This window comes from Vicia villosa, linkage group LG1 (assembly GCF_029867415.1).
Source record: "Vicia villosa cultivar HV-30 ecotype Madison, WI linkage group LG1, Vvil1.0, whole genome shotgun sequence".
Classification (NCBI taxonomy): domain Eukaryota; kingdom Viridiplantae; phylum Streptophyta; class Magnoliopsida; order Fabales; family Fabaceae; genus Vicia; species Vicia villosa.
Genome location: NC_081180.1, coordinates 38,140,402 through 38,157,533, shown reverse-complemented (window position 1 = coordinate 38,157,533; position 17,132 = coordinate 38,140,402). Strand labels below are relative to the sequence as shown.

The 17,132-nt window shown below is 34.9% G+C and overlaps 1 protein-coding gene across 1 annotated transcript; it reads left to right on the top strand.

Annotated features, from left to right (window-relative positions):
- The first annotated feature begins 1,574 nt into the window (after nucleotides 1-1,574).
- LOC131616486 (protein SOB FIVE-LIKE 3-like) lies at nucleotides 1,575-2,021 on the top strand. The gene has a single exon (XM_058887858.1). The coding sequence runs from the start codon at nucleotides 1,575-1,577 to the stop codon at nucleotides 2,019-2,021; it is 447 nt and encodes a 148-aa protein (XP_058743841.1).
- Nucleotides 2,022-17,132: the final 15,111 nt, after the last annotated feature.

The window sequence follows — 17,132 nt, the reverse complement described above, 5'->3', positions numbered from 1 at the left end:
GTAATTAGTTGATATTGTAAAATTATTTTACAGTTGCATCGCCCAATTTTTTTTTTTTACTTAAAAGTACACAAATTATTTTTGGTTCTCTTATCATTAGTGAAACGAACTTAATATTTATCTTTTGATTACAAAGACAAATCGCTAACTCACAAATATCTTCTCTATCTTTTGGCTTTTACTTTTTTCATCAATTTGTCCTTTTCTCTTCTTAACCTTTCTTTCATTATTTTGCATACTGAATTTAAAATTTTACCGTTTGATCTGAATTTGATTGCAACAAATTCAAATCTACTGGTGACAAGAATTTAAACCAAGTGTTTCCTGCTACATTATGGCGTTACGGTATGTGACAGAAGGTTGTGAAGCATGTGCACAATTTGCATATTGAGTTAAAATGTCATTTCAATTGTCAACTCATAACTTAACACCATAGTAAACTGTTTAATTACTTCTTCACCTAACACAGTACTTGATCTTTCCTTCTGTGTGTCAAGGTCACTATATGTGTCCTTATCTTTAAATCATAAAATCTAGAAAATCGTAGTTGTGCATGTATATTCGATTGCAATAAAACGAATTCAAATCTGCGATATTTTACTTATTCATCAGACACATTCATCAGGTACAGAGTAATTCTGGCCGGTGAATGCAAAACTAATTAGCTAGCAAACAAAGAACAGAAGAAATTAAATATAAATTCAGCAACTCCAGTAAGTGAAAAAGGAAGAAGCCATCTTGTTCCTTTCGAAGAGACAAAAGAATTAAAGGTTCTTTTATAAAAGCTAAATAAGGTAAAGTTTAAATCCTCTTAAACTATAGGTGTTATATATATTCTCTTTAGTTTTTGTATACTATATAGCCCTGTTGCAATCTACCTATATGCATTTAAATATATCTGTCTTCTTTCTTATTAATGATACAACAGGTGCAGAGAAATCATTAATGATGATTGCATCCTCTTTCTCTTCAAAATGAAATCACCCCCTTTTTGTCTTTTCAAATTCAAGTCACCACAACACAACAAACAATACAAACACTCTTCTTGTATTTATGTTTTTTTGTAGTATTTCACTTTCATTGACTGTTTCTATAGCTGTCTGCTGCTTTGGTAAGTCAGAGAATTTAATGGATATTTACATTTCCAGGTGTTGTGGTTTCATATGCTATGCTGAGTGAGACTTATCCCTAAATTTTTTTTTGTTTTTTTATTTAATTATACGTCAAGGACTAACCAGTGTTTTCATATCGGTTTTAGGATTTAGGGTTTCGAGTTTCAATAGACTAAAAAATTCTATTGTTTGGAATTAGGGTTAAGAGTAGTTTGTAGACATATACTCTACTAAATGCGTTAAGGTGTTACTTAAACTCAAAACGGATAATACTTTGTTAGGGTTACGGTTTCACGCCAGATTTAAAACAGACAATACTTCGTAAAGCGTGCATTAGGGTTTAAGTCGGTTGGAACAAAATAGATATTTGTTTTTTTTTTGTGTGCCTATTTAAGAGAGAGATACTATTTATTTGTTGTATCTTGTTTTGTTAGCAGTTGTTGTTTCTTTGTTGGGTTTAGGATGAAACCACCCAAGAACTTTGGAAGTGAAGAGGAATGTGAGAGCAGTGAATCTGGATGGACTATGTATATTGGATCTCACATAGAAGATGATGATGGAGATGTTGATAACATGGATGAAGAAGGAACTACTACTCATCAAGGTTATCCACAAGATGATGAAAGTGATGATTCTATGGTTTCTGATGCTTCTTCTGGGCCAAGTCATCAACATGGGAATGATATTGGCAAAAGAGGAGTAGTCAACTATGGCTTACAAGGTTTCAAGCAAGTGGTGGTTGAGGAGACTCAATATGATAATGATGATGATGATGATGATGATGAAAGCAAGTATTGCTTAGAAAAGAAAGCAATAAAAACTGTGGAAAAGAAAATGGAAGAAAAAAAGTTGGATGGTAAAGGTAAGTCTTCAGTTCAAGGTGGTGGCAAGGTGAGAAAAAGGAAATAGCTTGTTTTTTTAAAAGGAATTGAACTTGTTTTCTTGAGAGAATTACAACACTTTCAAATCAATCTCTTGTGCTAGATTTGTATTTCTTAGGTTTAATTATAAGTTAGTTTGTTAGTATTATTTTTAGGTTTGGTTTCAACTAAATAATAGCTTCAATTACTGTGTTGTACTAATTTGTGTATTTGGAATGGTGATGAAGTTTGAATCAAGAAAATGTAATGGCCATATAGTACTTTGTTGCATGCAAAGATTAGAGAGCAATGGTTACATTCTAAATATCTTGTTGTGATATTATAGCACACAAATTAGTTCTGTTTGAGGAATTTATTTGGTTAAATGCATTACATTTAGGACTATTTCAGTCTCTATTTTCTTGTGATGGAATTTTGATATCTTCTATGTACATGTGTCTACTATGCTTAGTGTTTTTGTTTTCTTTCTTTCTAATATTACAAACAATTAGGATCATTTCTGTTTCTATTTTTAACAGATACCTATAAAAAAATTCTTCTAGCATAGTAGCAGAATTTCACAAATATGTTTCTTTTTTATCTCTTCTTTCTAAGTCTGTAAAAGACCACACACACTTTACAAATTTGGTTATTATTGAAAGAAATAACATTTTAACGCAAGTTCAACAAACACTTAAATAGTTAATGATGTTAAAATATATATGATTAACTATCTTCAACATATAGTTTATTATTGTCTAAATGAGAAATTGTTAGAATATTTTATTTAATATTTAGTTTACTTATTATATTATAATATTATTATTTGGATATATATATATATATATATATATATATATATATATATATATATATATATATATATATATATATATATATATATATATATATATATATATATATATATATATATATATATATATATATATATATATATGACAATTTGTTTACCCGTCGCAAAAAGTTGGATAGTGTACCTTCAACCAATCACAAGATACAATTTAATTTGAGAATTTTTTTTGAGACCCCCCTATGGGGGGAGAACCTCCATCGAAAAACAAAAAATACCCCTATTTCGGAAATGCATTTCTGAAGTAATTTTTTTCCAGAATTTTTCCAGAATTCGGAAATGCAATTCCGAAAATATCAAATGGGGGGTGTTTTCGGAGATGCATTTGCGAAATCACCTTTTCCACATTTTTGGGTGATTTCGGAGATACATCTTTGAAATATGCCGAAATTGTTTTTTGTTTTGTTTTTCTAAACAACGTTTAGTCCCGTATTTTTAATTAAACGACAACGCTTGCAGTAAAAATAGTGTTTGATATAAATAAAATAAATATAACCCGAATAAAATAAGCGACATATTAGCATAACATACTAATATTATATATACAACTAATAGTGTACGAAAGTGTATGTAAATGTCAATAAATACAAGTCGAATACAATAAAGTCAAAGAAAAATAAACTGGAATCTCCTACTGGGTATGCCTAACCCTAACGCCCTGGGACCTCCTCTGCCTAGTATATGTCGTTGTGCCGCCTGCGTCACCGACCATCCTCTCCACGACTGCAACCGCCTCTGGACCGCCGTGCATAATTATACCTCGGTCCAACGTGTCCTGCCCAGGCATCTCTATCCGCTGGCATATCGGCAGGAGATCAGTGACATGGTCATCCTCGGCCTGTTGGTTCTCCAAGATCTCCTCATATGCTGGCCTAGGAGCTCCGGGAGCGTCGGGTGTCATCAGAGGATGTGACACCCGATAGAACCATGTCACGTACCCCTCTACACAATGCCACTCCTGGGTGGCCTGCATACGCCGATACTACTCAGGGACCAAATGATGTGCCCAGTCCTCAAATATGGCAGTGAGCTCCACTTGGGTAATTGTGTCGGGAGAAGCCTCAAACAGTGACCTCGGTATCATCTGCACACGTCCAAACTGCCGCATGCACCGCTCCGGTGGATACCTCACCATGGTGTTGGCCCTAGCCAATCAGCCAGAGTATAACGCGATGCGGTCAAATGGGACAACAGCAGTGTAGTCACTGAATGGCGTCCAACGAATGTCATCGTGAGCTGTGTGGTCGAGGTACCCGCGATATGGTCCCACTGCGTTGTTCCCCTTTTGGAGAACGTATCGGGCAGCCCTGGGAAAAGTGTCATCGTACACAGGATCAATGGCAAAGTCGTGGATGCGGGGGAAGTAGGAGATGATCCAGCCCTGAAAGACAAACACAATAATGTATTAAAAATAAATATGAACCATAAATAAATGTGTAACAATTAAAAGGAAACGTAACGTCAGGAGTGTGGCAGATCCAGTCAACTGCCTGGTCCTCCAGTTGGAGGCTTCATTCAGCTTCTGGTATAGGTATACCAGAATAGCTGACCCCTAGTTCCATTGGTGAATGGTAGTCAGGTCCATGAAGTAGCAGACATTAGTCACGTCGACGTATGTTGCACTCTTGTCCACAAAGAGTGCAGTGCCTACCAAAAACATGAACCAACACCGGAGAGCGCAGGCACGCTGATACTCCGTAAAAAGTTCGTTCTCCGCCTGCTCAGACTCGGCCGCCGCCACCAGGTGGTTCTCATACAACTCTCTCAAGATGGAGAACCGGATATGGGTCTCACTCGTCGTCCTGCACTCAAACTCAGCCATGTATAGGTCCATACCCAAATATTCGACCACCCACTCGATCGCCTCGACCCTCTGGATTCGAGAATGGTGCAGCAGTCTCCCTCTGATCGGTAGGTGGAGCAGACAATGAACATCATGTAATGTGATCGTCATCTCCCCAACTGGTAAGTGGAAAGAAGACGCCTCGCGATGCCACCTCTCCATGAAAGCCCCCTGCATGCCGTTGCTGATAGTGATATACCCGATCATGCACAACCCACCGAGCCCGAAAGCAGTCACCACATCATTAAACCACAACGCCTATGATTTAAACATATCAAAAATCTTCCGCGTGTGGTTCACCATTTTTAGCGTCGGCCTTTCCTGTTACAACAAAAACAAAAGCAAAAAAGATTGTTAATTAGACCGTGAAGAAAATGTGAAATAAAAAGCTAAATAAAAAACGGTTAAATAATGAAGTCGGATAAATTATAAAAAATACCTCTCCCTCTCAGACACATCGAGCGACGTGCTCGTGGTAGAAAATCAGCACGGAAGTGTGCCTAGGCCCTCTCGGGTAGCCCTCCTCCTCCTCCTCCTCGTGCGGAGGATCAGCATCAGGTATCTCCTCGCCCGCCTCCTGGTATCTCACCTCCTCCTCCTTCCGTACCTCCTCCTGACGGGAAGAAGACACCCGAGCCAGCCGAATCCTCGATCCAGATGAGGAATAAGCCTCATCCATCTGCACGGGTACTCGTACTCTACCCCGTCCATGCGTCGATGCCAGCTGCGCCGCCCGCTCGCGTCTAGCCGACGCTGTCTGTCTCTCTCTCCCCTGTCTGAGTATAGCTGAGTTGCCTGCCATTTTCCTGAAAAAATTAAATCGGTTAGAAAATAATAATAATCATAGTAAATAATCAAGAAAATTAAAAAATGCAAATAATCAAGAAAATTAAAAAAATTGCAACTCTGACTCATTTCGGAAGTTCATTTCCGAAACTGGTGAGGGAGGTGTTTGCGGAAATGAACTTTCGAAACCCCCCTGCGAACACCATTTTTGCAGGTTACATGGCAGGCACCTTAAACACTTCAAAACCAGTTTTTATGCTTCTAAACAACCCTAGAGACTACTAACAACCTACCCATATATCATTTTTTTTAATTTCTAACAACCCTATTATGCATTTCAATCATTGATCTAAAGTTTTAGAAACTTACAAATTGAAGGTGATTGTGATGCTTTAGAATGTAGTAGAACAAGTAGATGGAGCCTTTGAAGTAGCCTTGGAAGTTGGTTTGCTGAAAATCTTAGAGAGGTTGAGATTGAAAGTGATTTAGGGTAAATGTGTTTTGGGGGAAGGTTGTTTTGTTTAAACAGCAGAACGCGCATTATTTCGAAAATGCATTTCAGAATTTTTTTTACGTAAAAAAGGTGATTTCGGAAATGCATCTCCGAAATCAGTCTTTTTTTAATTTTGAAAATGCATTTATGAAGTAAAAGGGCATTTAAGGAATTTCAGCGAGGGTGGCCAAGAAAGAAGAGAGGTCCATAAAGAAATTTTCTTTAATTTTAACATTTTTAATTATTTATAAAATTGTACAATTATTTGTTATTTTTAATACACTTTACACTGAAAGTAATTTTATTCAACTTTTTGAGTGGAGTAGATAAGAATTCACTTTTTAGAGATTTAATCATATTAATTATTTATCAATAAATTTTAAATTTTTTTTATAAACAAAGACAAAGTTGTAATGAAAATGAGTACGAGGTACTCAACCCTTAATTAATGATTTAATTAAGAGTATAATGTTAAATTAGTACTATGTACTACGCCCTTAAATAGATCTCAGAATATATAAATATTTTTAAAATATTTGTTATTTTTTTATTAAAATTTAATTTTATTAGTTCTTCAATATTAATGTTAAAGAGTCAGTTCGCGTAAAAAAAAGTTACAGACTAAGTTGATAAGGGTGACTGAAATAGTTCGTTTGTATTAGTTGATAATTGATATTACCTCTGTTTCATATTATAAGAGAAATTCACTTTTTAGATTTATTAAATAATTAATGTAACTGGTCTATATATGAGACAGAGGGAGTATAGGTTAGTTGAGTTAAATGGCTTAATCGGTTGGTCATGATCTCCAACGGTAGTATTTATCTTTTTATTTAAAGAGAAATTCTAACCCTATCACTGGGTCTCTTATGCACATGCGCGTTGCCAAAAATGTCCTCTTGCTTCCATATATGTATCTTCGGAAACACTTTTTTTATTTCAAAGTTCATTTGTTCTGCAGGTGCATCTACGAAAGACTTTCAGTGATGCATCTACAGAAGCATTTGATCTTATATTCGCGCCAGACTCTTTTCCTCCATCATTCTTCACTTTTCTTCTTCTTCTTCACACTCTTAAACTCTCTCAACATCATAAATCAAAATCCACCAAAGTTGTTTTTCTCTCGAGTTTGGCGATAAATGTGTGCATCAATGATCAAAACATTCCAACAACTTCAAAACTCAATTTAATCGGTAAATTTTTGAGATTTTGAGTTATTTTAGAGTATTTCCCGTAATAGAGTTTAAATACACTTTTAGGTGTAAAAATCATTAGTTAATTTTAGAAACATAGTTTAGAGATAATGTAGGTATTTTTTGATGTGTAAAACGGACGATCAAGCCACCAAAATAGAGTTTTATAGTGGCTGGAACAATGACAGATGCCATTGTTGCATCCTTGAAGTTTCGGTTGCGTAGGTACATCTACGAAACAAATGAAATGTTAGGTTGTTCCGTAGATGCACCTACAAAACAATCCCAATTTTTTGAAATGTTGGGTGCTTCCGTAACTACATCTACGGAAGATTTCCGTATTTGTACCTACAAAGGTAAATTTGGTTTTTTTCTTCTTTTCTTTTATAACTAAATTGTATCTTACTCGATTTGATTTGTAATACAATGCAAACATTATAGCCGACCAGTCAGACAGACTTATATGTGAGAGGGTTGCACATCATGCCTCTGTGCGACGTGCACGGATGCAGGTAGTGTCTCAGGTGACGGGTGGATCCGCCGTTCTAGCAGATGTACCTGGTACATCCGTTTCAGTAGAGGTACCTGGTACATCCGTTCCAGTAGAGGTACCTGGTACATCCGTTCCAGCAGAGGGACCTTCCATATCTACTACGTCATCCCAGAGGCCTCGAGATGATGGTGAGGGTTTCTCACAGACACCCTCCTCCCGCATACGTCGCCAGGACACTTCTTCTACTCCTATGCCACCTCCGATCGATGTTGGATCTCCCGTGCCACCTCCTGATGGTATTGACTCGTTGCACGAGGAGGCCGATGTGCATGAGGTGCCTTTGGGCTACCCAGGGGTCCTTCAGATTTATCACTGTTGGCATGGTATGCAGATTATATAGCCAGACATCTCTGTTCACTGAACTGAATTAACTTGAATTTTCCAAACATTCACCATGTTTTTAATGCTTCTGTAGATGTATCTACGAAAAATACCAAATTTTATTATAAAGAAGGTGCTTTCAGATGTGTATCTACGGAATCAGGGGGCATAATTAGAATTTCGCCAGGTGGTTAAGAAATTCAAGGGGTGGATTGAGATATTCTCTTTTTTAATGGTACAACAATATTTACTTATATTTACACTTTAATTAGTGACAGAGTCCTTTAACTGAATTTTAAATTTTACTTTAGTTCCTTATCTAATAAAAGTTATATATTGGTCTCTTAAAAATATTCCATTACTCTATTAATTGGTCATTTCCGTTAAATTTTGTGAAAAAAACCGTTAACTTTTGCTTACGTAACATGACAGGAAGACAATTGTTACTCAGTCAATACATGTATTAAAAAATTGATATCTTGCTTAAATTGTAGGGATTTTATTTTCGGAGGTTAAAAACCTTCACAAATAATTAACAATGTATAAAAAAATACACCAATGGCATTAAAAAGACAATAGAATCACAAGCAAATAAATATGATTGTAAATATGGCAACAAAATCTCAATATGACGCAAAAAAATCTTAATAAAATCACAAGCAAATAAATATGGTTGTCAACATGGTTCCAGATATTGCAACAACAAGAAGATATAAAAAAATCTTCTAATTATTTGAAATTCTAAACTGCTTCACCAGAAGACAACGAAGATACTAAGTCTTCATTATGAATTGGTAAATCATAATATGTTGGGTAAGAATATAGAGTAAAGAAACAGTCTAAAAGGGGGTAAAACATCAGAGTTTTTTGATGTATCAGTCGTATAGCAAAAAATAGAGATTTTATGCTTGAATTGGAAATTAATCATGAATACACATATACAATTAAAAACTATCTCAAATTGATTAGAGAATATATCAAAAGAGTTACAAACTACAATGAATTGGCAATTAAAAAATTACACAAGATATGTTCTTTGCAAAATCCAATTGCTACCAAATTCTAACACGACAGTTTGCATATTTTAATCATCACTAATACACAAATAGTTTATTATTCTAACAAAACCTAAACTTATGTAATTTATAATTCTACTACATTTTTTTATATATAATAGCATCTATTTAATAGCGTTTTTTTGTCAAATGCTATTAAAATTTTGAAACAAATAACTATAATAACGCTTTTAGTCGAGCGCTATTATAAGGTGCTACATATGATAGCGCTTTTATGAAAGTGATATTATAGGTTGCTATACAAAGAAAATAAAACAACTAGAACAAACCTATATTAGCGGTTTTTTAAAACGCTATTAAAATGTACTTCCTATAATAACGCTTTTCGGTAAATGCTATCATAAGGGTACCTTCTAATTAGTACTTTGAAAAACTCAAATTTAGGGATTTCTAAAATACTGAAATGATAAAAAAAAATAGAATATTTGCAATATTAGTTTTATTTCGTGAGCTGAAACTGAAACATTTTTCATTCCATATCCATCACACTTTTTCTTTCCCCAAAACCCATAACAATTCTTCTTCCTCATAAACTAGGCACCAAAACAAGAGTCCTTCATCAGGGAACTCATGTTAATCCCTTGTCAAACTCACTTTCTTCTACACCATATCATTATCATCTTGAACTCTCTATCTCGCTCAAACAACCTGTATCTCCGTCCATGTTTCGACCCTCCGAAAACCCTATATCCTTCTGTTTCTCCCTTTTATTCTTCTTGTGAGCAAAAAATCACTCTCAACTAACATCACGACTTTTATTCCATCATGGAAAAACACATTTTTGGAAACAAGTATCTCTCTATATGGCTCCCTGATGGCCTCCTCTTCCTTGGAGGAGCACTCTTAGCTCTTTACTCGTTTTGTGGGTTATCTTCATTCACAATCCCCATTCCAAGAGAAAACCCCAATTTAAAATCCTAAATTTTGTACTCCACTCTCGATTTAGGGTTTAACCCACAATACCAAATCTAAAATAGGGTACACCATGGACAAAAAGGTTTAAAATTGGGAAGAGAAACATGAGGAATGACTTCAACTTCATATATCTTTCTCCATCGAACCACCCCTGGGATAATCTCTTTGGCAGGATAAGAAAGTAAAGAACGGATGGTAAAGAAGAAAGCATTCGCTAGCCGGGGAAGTTCAACTATTAGCCGGTACAGATGCTGATTTATGTAGATTAAGCATGGAGGCTGCATGAGAGGTGGATTTTATTATAGTGCTTTACTCATGTACCGGATCATATTGGAATCGGTCTATCAAAAAATGCCTCTTATCTGAATTTTAAGTCTTCTGTAATTGTTTATAAAACAATGTGTGAATTTATGTGCAATTGAACTAATGTTGATGTCTAATTATGTTTTAGCTAGTAGGATTTAAAATAAAATAAAAACAGGGCCTTTAATAGCGTTTTCTAATAAGTGATATTAAAGCTACTGTCTTTCATATCAATTTTTAATAGCGCTTTAATGAAAACTGCTATTAAAGTTTGTGCTTATAATAGCGCTTAAAAACGCTATTATATGTGGCCATCCTACAATAGCGGGGCCTTAATAGCGCTTAAAAGCGCTATTAAATGGTAAAATAAGCGCTACTAATGATATTTTTTGGCGTAGTATAACTACCGATAATAATTAATGATAAACTAGTATAAGAAACGATTACCTAAACATGCAATAACCTACGAAAGTTAAAATTCAAGAGAGACAGAGAGACATAAAGTACATCGGCATGTATAGCAGTTTGACTCTATCACCATCGTAAGAGCCTACTCCGCTCTCTAATGGTTTCCCACTAAACGTTATTCTTCCAATATGTTTTGCAAAATATTACACGAGTTCATAAAATCATAGAATCCACAATAATGCCGAGAAAATAAATCAAATATCTAAATGTTGACTTGTATACAACCCTAATGTCGAACTCTCTGTGAAATCTTTACTCGATTCTCGCTTATTGAATCTTCTAGCTTCCCAAATCTGCTCTGAGTCTTTGCATGTGGCAGCCCACCAATTTATTGAACAACGAATTGTTCGAAGATTAAGAAGAACTCATACCTTGTCTGTAGACTTTCACACATTACTTCCAAGGTCAACCTGGAGAGAAGAACCTCTTTATTTTCATTGAAATTTGTCACCACCAGACACAGCTACCACAATCTTGCAAGCTACCTGAAAATATATACACAATCTTCAAAGAAACGTTAGTTTCAAGACAAGTCTTCCTTAAGAATTACACATCTTCTCAATCAAGATATGAATTTCAAAACATGAGGTTGAAGATGAAATTTTTTTGTTTGCAAGATATTTTGACTTTTCAAAAATGGAAGTTGTTGTTACGTAGTCTCATACATAGTTGGTTTGTTAGAAAATGTATGAGATGATAAAAGGATTTATATGTGTTGGAGATTAAGCACGCAAATAGGTGAAAAACAAAAGGATCTATCTGGATCAAACTTTATCTTGAAAACCCATCTCACACTGATGGCTTTCTAATTTTTTGGTAGAACAATCAATTCCCATGTCTTGTTTCTTTCGATTGCCTAAAGTTCTTCCTGCACGCCAAATGATTTCACCTTTAGAGTTAATCTCAGTGTCAAGTAGCTACTCAGAGTTTTCAAGTTTACTGGGTATCTATCTGATTCTCTATAACCTCTAGAACTGTTCAAGTTCACCTTCAGAGCCAAGCCACCTTCAGAAGCTCCATCTTCAAAGGATGGATCACCTTCAAAAGCTCCAACTTCAGAGGCTGAATCACCTTCAGAGGCTGGATTACCTTTATACTCATGATCATCTTCAGAGTTAAAATCTCGTTTAGACTCACCTTTAGATTCGAAATCACTTTCAAATTCATAATCTTCTTAAGAGTCATATTCACCTTCAACGCCATCTTCAGAAACACCTTCAGAGCCATCTTCACAAACACCTTCAGCTCCTGTAGCATGATCATACTTGTTCTAGTCCCATGTTTTTGATTCTTTCACCATCACATCTCTACTGACAACAATTCTATTGGTGACTGGGCAATAGAGTAAGCATCTATAGAGTGGTAACCTATAAGCAACATGACATTGCTTCTATCATCTAATTTACTTCTAGTAGCATCTGGTACATATTTGTAACAAACAAAACCAAACAACTTCATATGGCTTACACTTTTCGTTCTCCCAGTCCATTATCCAAAGGAACTATTTCCTTTAGCTTCTTGGTTGGACATCTTTGGGCATATAAGCTGCAGTAGCAACAACTTCACCCTAAAAATTATGAGGTAGATTATTCTCTTTCAACATGCTTCTGGTCATGTCAACCAAAGTTTTGTTTCTTCTTTCAGCAAGACCATTATGACGTGAAGTGTATGGAGCAGTCACCTGATGCTCAATACCATTCTTCTCATAGAACTTCTTGAACTCTCCAAAGTTGAACTCACCTCCACCATTGAATATGATCTTCAACCTTTGTCCACTCTAATTTTTAGCTTTCACTTTGAAATTCTTGAACTCAACAAACACCTCATGTTTGAACTTTATGAGTGTTATCCATGTCATTCTGGTGAACTGATGCACAAATGATACAAAGTATTTTTTTCCTCCAAGTGAAGGTGCTTCAAAATGCACAACATCTAAATCATGAGTTGCTCTTGGAGGATATTCTGATGAGAAAGGCCACCTTAGTTGCTTGACTTTCATGCACACATCATATGATTTCTCTGGGGCCACAATCTTAGGATTTCCAAGTACATGATTCTTTGAATTTAGATGTCCTAAGCTTATGAAGTTCAGATGCACCAATCTCTTGTGCCGCAACTCACTCTCCCTTGCAACACTTGTTTCACTACGACATTGAGTGTATGATGTCTCAATATTCACCTTGAATGTCCTATTTTTTCCTAGTTCAGACTGCATAATCGGCTTTTGATTATAATAATACTACTTCATGAGATTATCCTTCATGGTTACTGAAAAACTTTTTTACTTAGATGACCAACACTCATCAGATTGCTCTTCATGCCAGGAACATACCATACATCCATGAACAGAGTAGCTTTTCCATTCTACAACTTCACTCTGACATTTCTCATTCCTTCAGCATTCAGATACTTATCATCACCATATTTGATCTTGGTCTTTCTACCAGAGTTAAAATTAACAAGTCGTTGCTTGTTTCCAATTAGGTGATATGAGAAACCAATGTCCACATACCACCAGTCCACCATGTTTTGGTTGGTGTAAGTCATAGAGGCCAATACTTTTGGTACTTGTATCAAATTATTTATCAATAATAAAAGACATTTATTTATTTTGTTTGATGAAATGTTAAGTGTGACTTAATCATGAAATCTCATTAAACATAAGGACACTATTCTTAAATTATTTGTAGTCAAGTTTTATTGTGAAGTGGGATAACATTAAAGCTTTGAGACTATTATGTGGATAGACTGATGATCTCATCTCATGGAGTACGAATAAAGAGCTATCAAGTTTTAACAAAGGTATGAATATTAGGAGTAATATTTATACCGAATTGACCCACTATGAGAGTACTGCATAGAATGTTATGCAAAGCGTCATAAGTTATTCTCATAGTGATAGTGGTGAATACCACCCTTCGACTTGAAACCAATATGGACCCTAGATGTAGAGTTAAGTACTTTATTGCTGATCTAACATTGTCCATAACTGGATGATCATAAAGATAGTTGATGAGTACTCCATAAAGCATGCTGAGGGACATGAGTGACCTAGATGGAATTTTCTCATCCTGTATAACAGGATAAATGTATAAGGATCCAATATTGAACTAGACAAGGGTGACACAGTCTATGCCTTATGTTCAATATAGACATGAAGGTTGTACACACAAACATTATCACGGAAAAGGTTTTGTTAGATCACATGACATTTTCATGACTTGGATAGCAACGATATATTGCTAGATACCACTTGCTATTTATTATGTTAAATGTGTGATTTAATATAATAGCCAACATCGCAAGAACCTACATGGTCACACACATTAGGACATATTGATGATAGATAGAATAAATAAGGAATACCATAAAATACGGTGTACTTGAGAGAATTTTGGAACATCGTAAGGTACAATGCACTTAAGTGAAATATGGAACATCATATAATATGATAATAGTTAATATTATTATTATTATTATTATTTTATAATAGTTATAAAATATAGTAATAATAATAATAATAATAGTTATTATAATAATAGTTATTATTATTATTATTATTACTATTATTATTATTATTATTATTATTATTATTATTATTATGTGGTGCACTTAAGTTGGGTTTTTAGCTTGTAGTCCACACAAGTGGTTCTATAAATACAACCATTGTGCATAAACTTTGTTACTTGATGAAATTAGGTTTGTGAAACCTTGACCGTATTTCTCTCTCATTCTCTCACTCAAAGCCTTCATTCGTAGCAGCTAGCACTGAGACTGGAGGTTGTCTGTTCGTGTGGACTGAGTAGAGGCGTTGTTCTTCTTCAATACTCGTGATTAATCCTGAGGTTTTTGCATCAAAATTGTTAATCACCATAAGAGATAACTGTTCTATCACCGATCATGTTCATTCATAAGGATCAACTAAAGGGAAAATTTTAATTTCCACTACGTGTTGTATCGCGATTTCCCTTAGGTTTTTGCCTTTATTCTCGTATGCCGTTAATATCACATGTCCATCCTTTGAATCTCCTATGGATATATTGGCTTCTTCACACTTGTTTTATTTGTTTGACTAGCAATCAGAGGCAAAATGGAAAACTCTGTTACAATTGTAGCATTGAACCTTTATGTTATCAAACTTCTCATTTCACTTTTGAACATTCTTCTTTTTCTTCTCTTCTGAAGAAGAAGGTTCTGACTTTTGAACATTCTTTTTCTTGTTCTCTAGCCATGCTTGCTTCTTGTTATTCAACAAAAGAAGCCTTCAGAGCCTGTTCAGACTCCCTTTCTGAGTTCCTTTCAGTCAAACATAAGTCTTGTGCCTCTAAAATACTCTGAAGTTCTTCACTTCTCATGGTGCTAGTGTCTTTAGAATGTTCTATGGCTACAACCATGTAATCAAACTGAGAAGTAAGGGATCTGAATACCTTCGCAATGATTACTTGTTCATAGAGAGTTTCTCCACAAGCTTTCATATTATTCGTGACCAAAGTCACTATGGAGATGTAATATAGTACTTTCTCATTGTTCATCATGCCGAGATTCTCGTATTGCTTGCGTTAGGACCACAACTTCACTTATGTGTCACCTCCATAGCACAACACCAATATATCCTTCACAACTTTCACCATTATCGCGTCAACAATCTTCTCAAACACCTTTGTATGCACACACTGATGGATGTAGAATAACGCCTTATGATCCTTCTTCCTCGTATCATGTTGCACGTTTCTTTGCGCTTCTGTTGCATCTTCTACAATCGACGTGTAACCGTCATCGACGGGATCAAGAACATCTTGAGCTCCAAACAACACACGCATCTGAATCGACCACCGATTCTAATTCTTTCCGTTGAATACTGGAAGTTTTGTGTTCAAGCTATCGTTTATACCGTTCATCTTCAATCTTGTGCAAATCACTCAAATCTCACAAATACTCATGTTTCCCAACCCTAAGAATCAAGAAATGTGATTTTTCTCCGATTTTGAACTTCAATTCAGTGTGAATTTGAGGAACGAAATAAACCACATATCTCGCGAACACCTGTGTTTCCCTAAATCAGAACTGGAGCTCTAGATATCAATTTGTTGGAGTTCACACCTCCATTAATGCACAAGAATTATAGAAGATGATGATGAAAGAATAGAGAGTGAAAACAATTTGTAACTAACTTTCTAACAAACTCAATTTCTCAAATTGTGATTCAATCAATATTAGAACTCTAACTTAAATGAGATTCAATGTATATACTCCAATTGAAATGAAAGCTAAATACAAATAAGACTTAAATGTTAGATAAACTCAGATGCATACAAAATACTCCATCTGTCTCTAAATAAGAGTCTTTCTAACTAAAGAAATTTATCTTTAAATAAGAGTTTTTTTTCTTCCATTTTCAATGCAACATTAATTCATTTTTACCAACTCTATCCCTGTCTGCACTACTTTCAAACTATTACATCATACTTTTATGACCACTTATAATAATTTCATCTTGAATTTGAAATTACAACTAAGAGATGTCTAAACAATCATATAAATAGTAACCTATCATATAAATAGTTAGGACATGCACAAAGTCTAGTCCATGATATAAAGATTTTCTGTTTGAGAAAGGAAGACGGTTCAACAACATGATAGCTACAAAAGAAAAATGAAGACAAGCATTACATGTACCAATAACTGTGAGCTTTAAAATTCAATTCACCATGCCGTAGAGGACCATGATGGGATTCTTGAAGGAATTTGGATCTGAGTTTACAAGGTAAGAAACTACATAGTACTGATACTTAAAAAAAAAACATCGGTATGTTAGACACCACCAACAATGAGAGACGGAGCTACAGCCCACTGAGTCGGGACATGCGTCCAGGCTCAACCATTTCTTTAGTTGTATACTCTCAATTTAATAGTCGATTTTTGAATAACACCAGAGATAAAATTAATAATTTTTAGACAAAAATGAGTAAAAATAGGGTATGAAATTTTTGGACAAAATCAGGACAAAATTTTTAGACAAAATCAAGGACAAAATTAATAGAAATAAAATGTAAAATTAATAAAAACTGAATATAAATTTTTTGTCCAAATTTTCTAAAATTTCTGACTCCACCACTAATAACAATAATTAATTTTTCTTCGAGCTATTTTTGGTGTCACGGTGTAAGTGTATTTTCGGAGTGTCCCTCCTTCCTAGGTAATGAGTTAAGGAGATATTCACCACGCAGCAGATTTGCATTACGTGTTTGGATTTTGAATAGTATGATACCAGTTCGGTTCAGCATTGAATTTATAGTGCAGCGAATCACTGAATCGGTTTGATTTGGTTTAAGTGACAT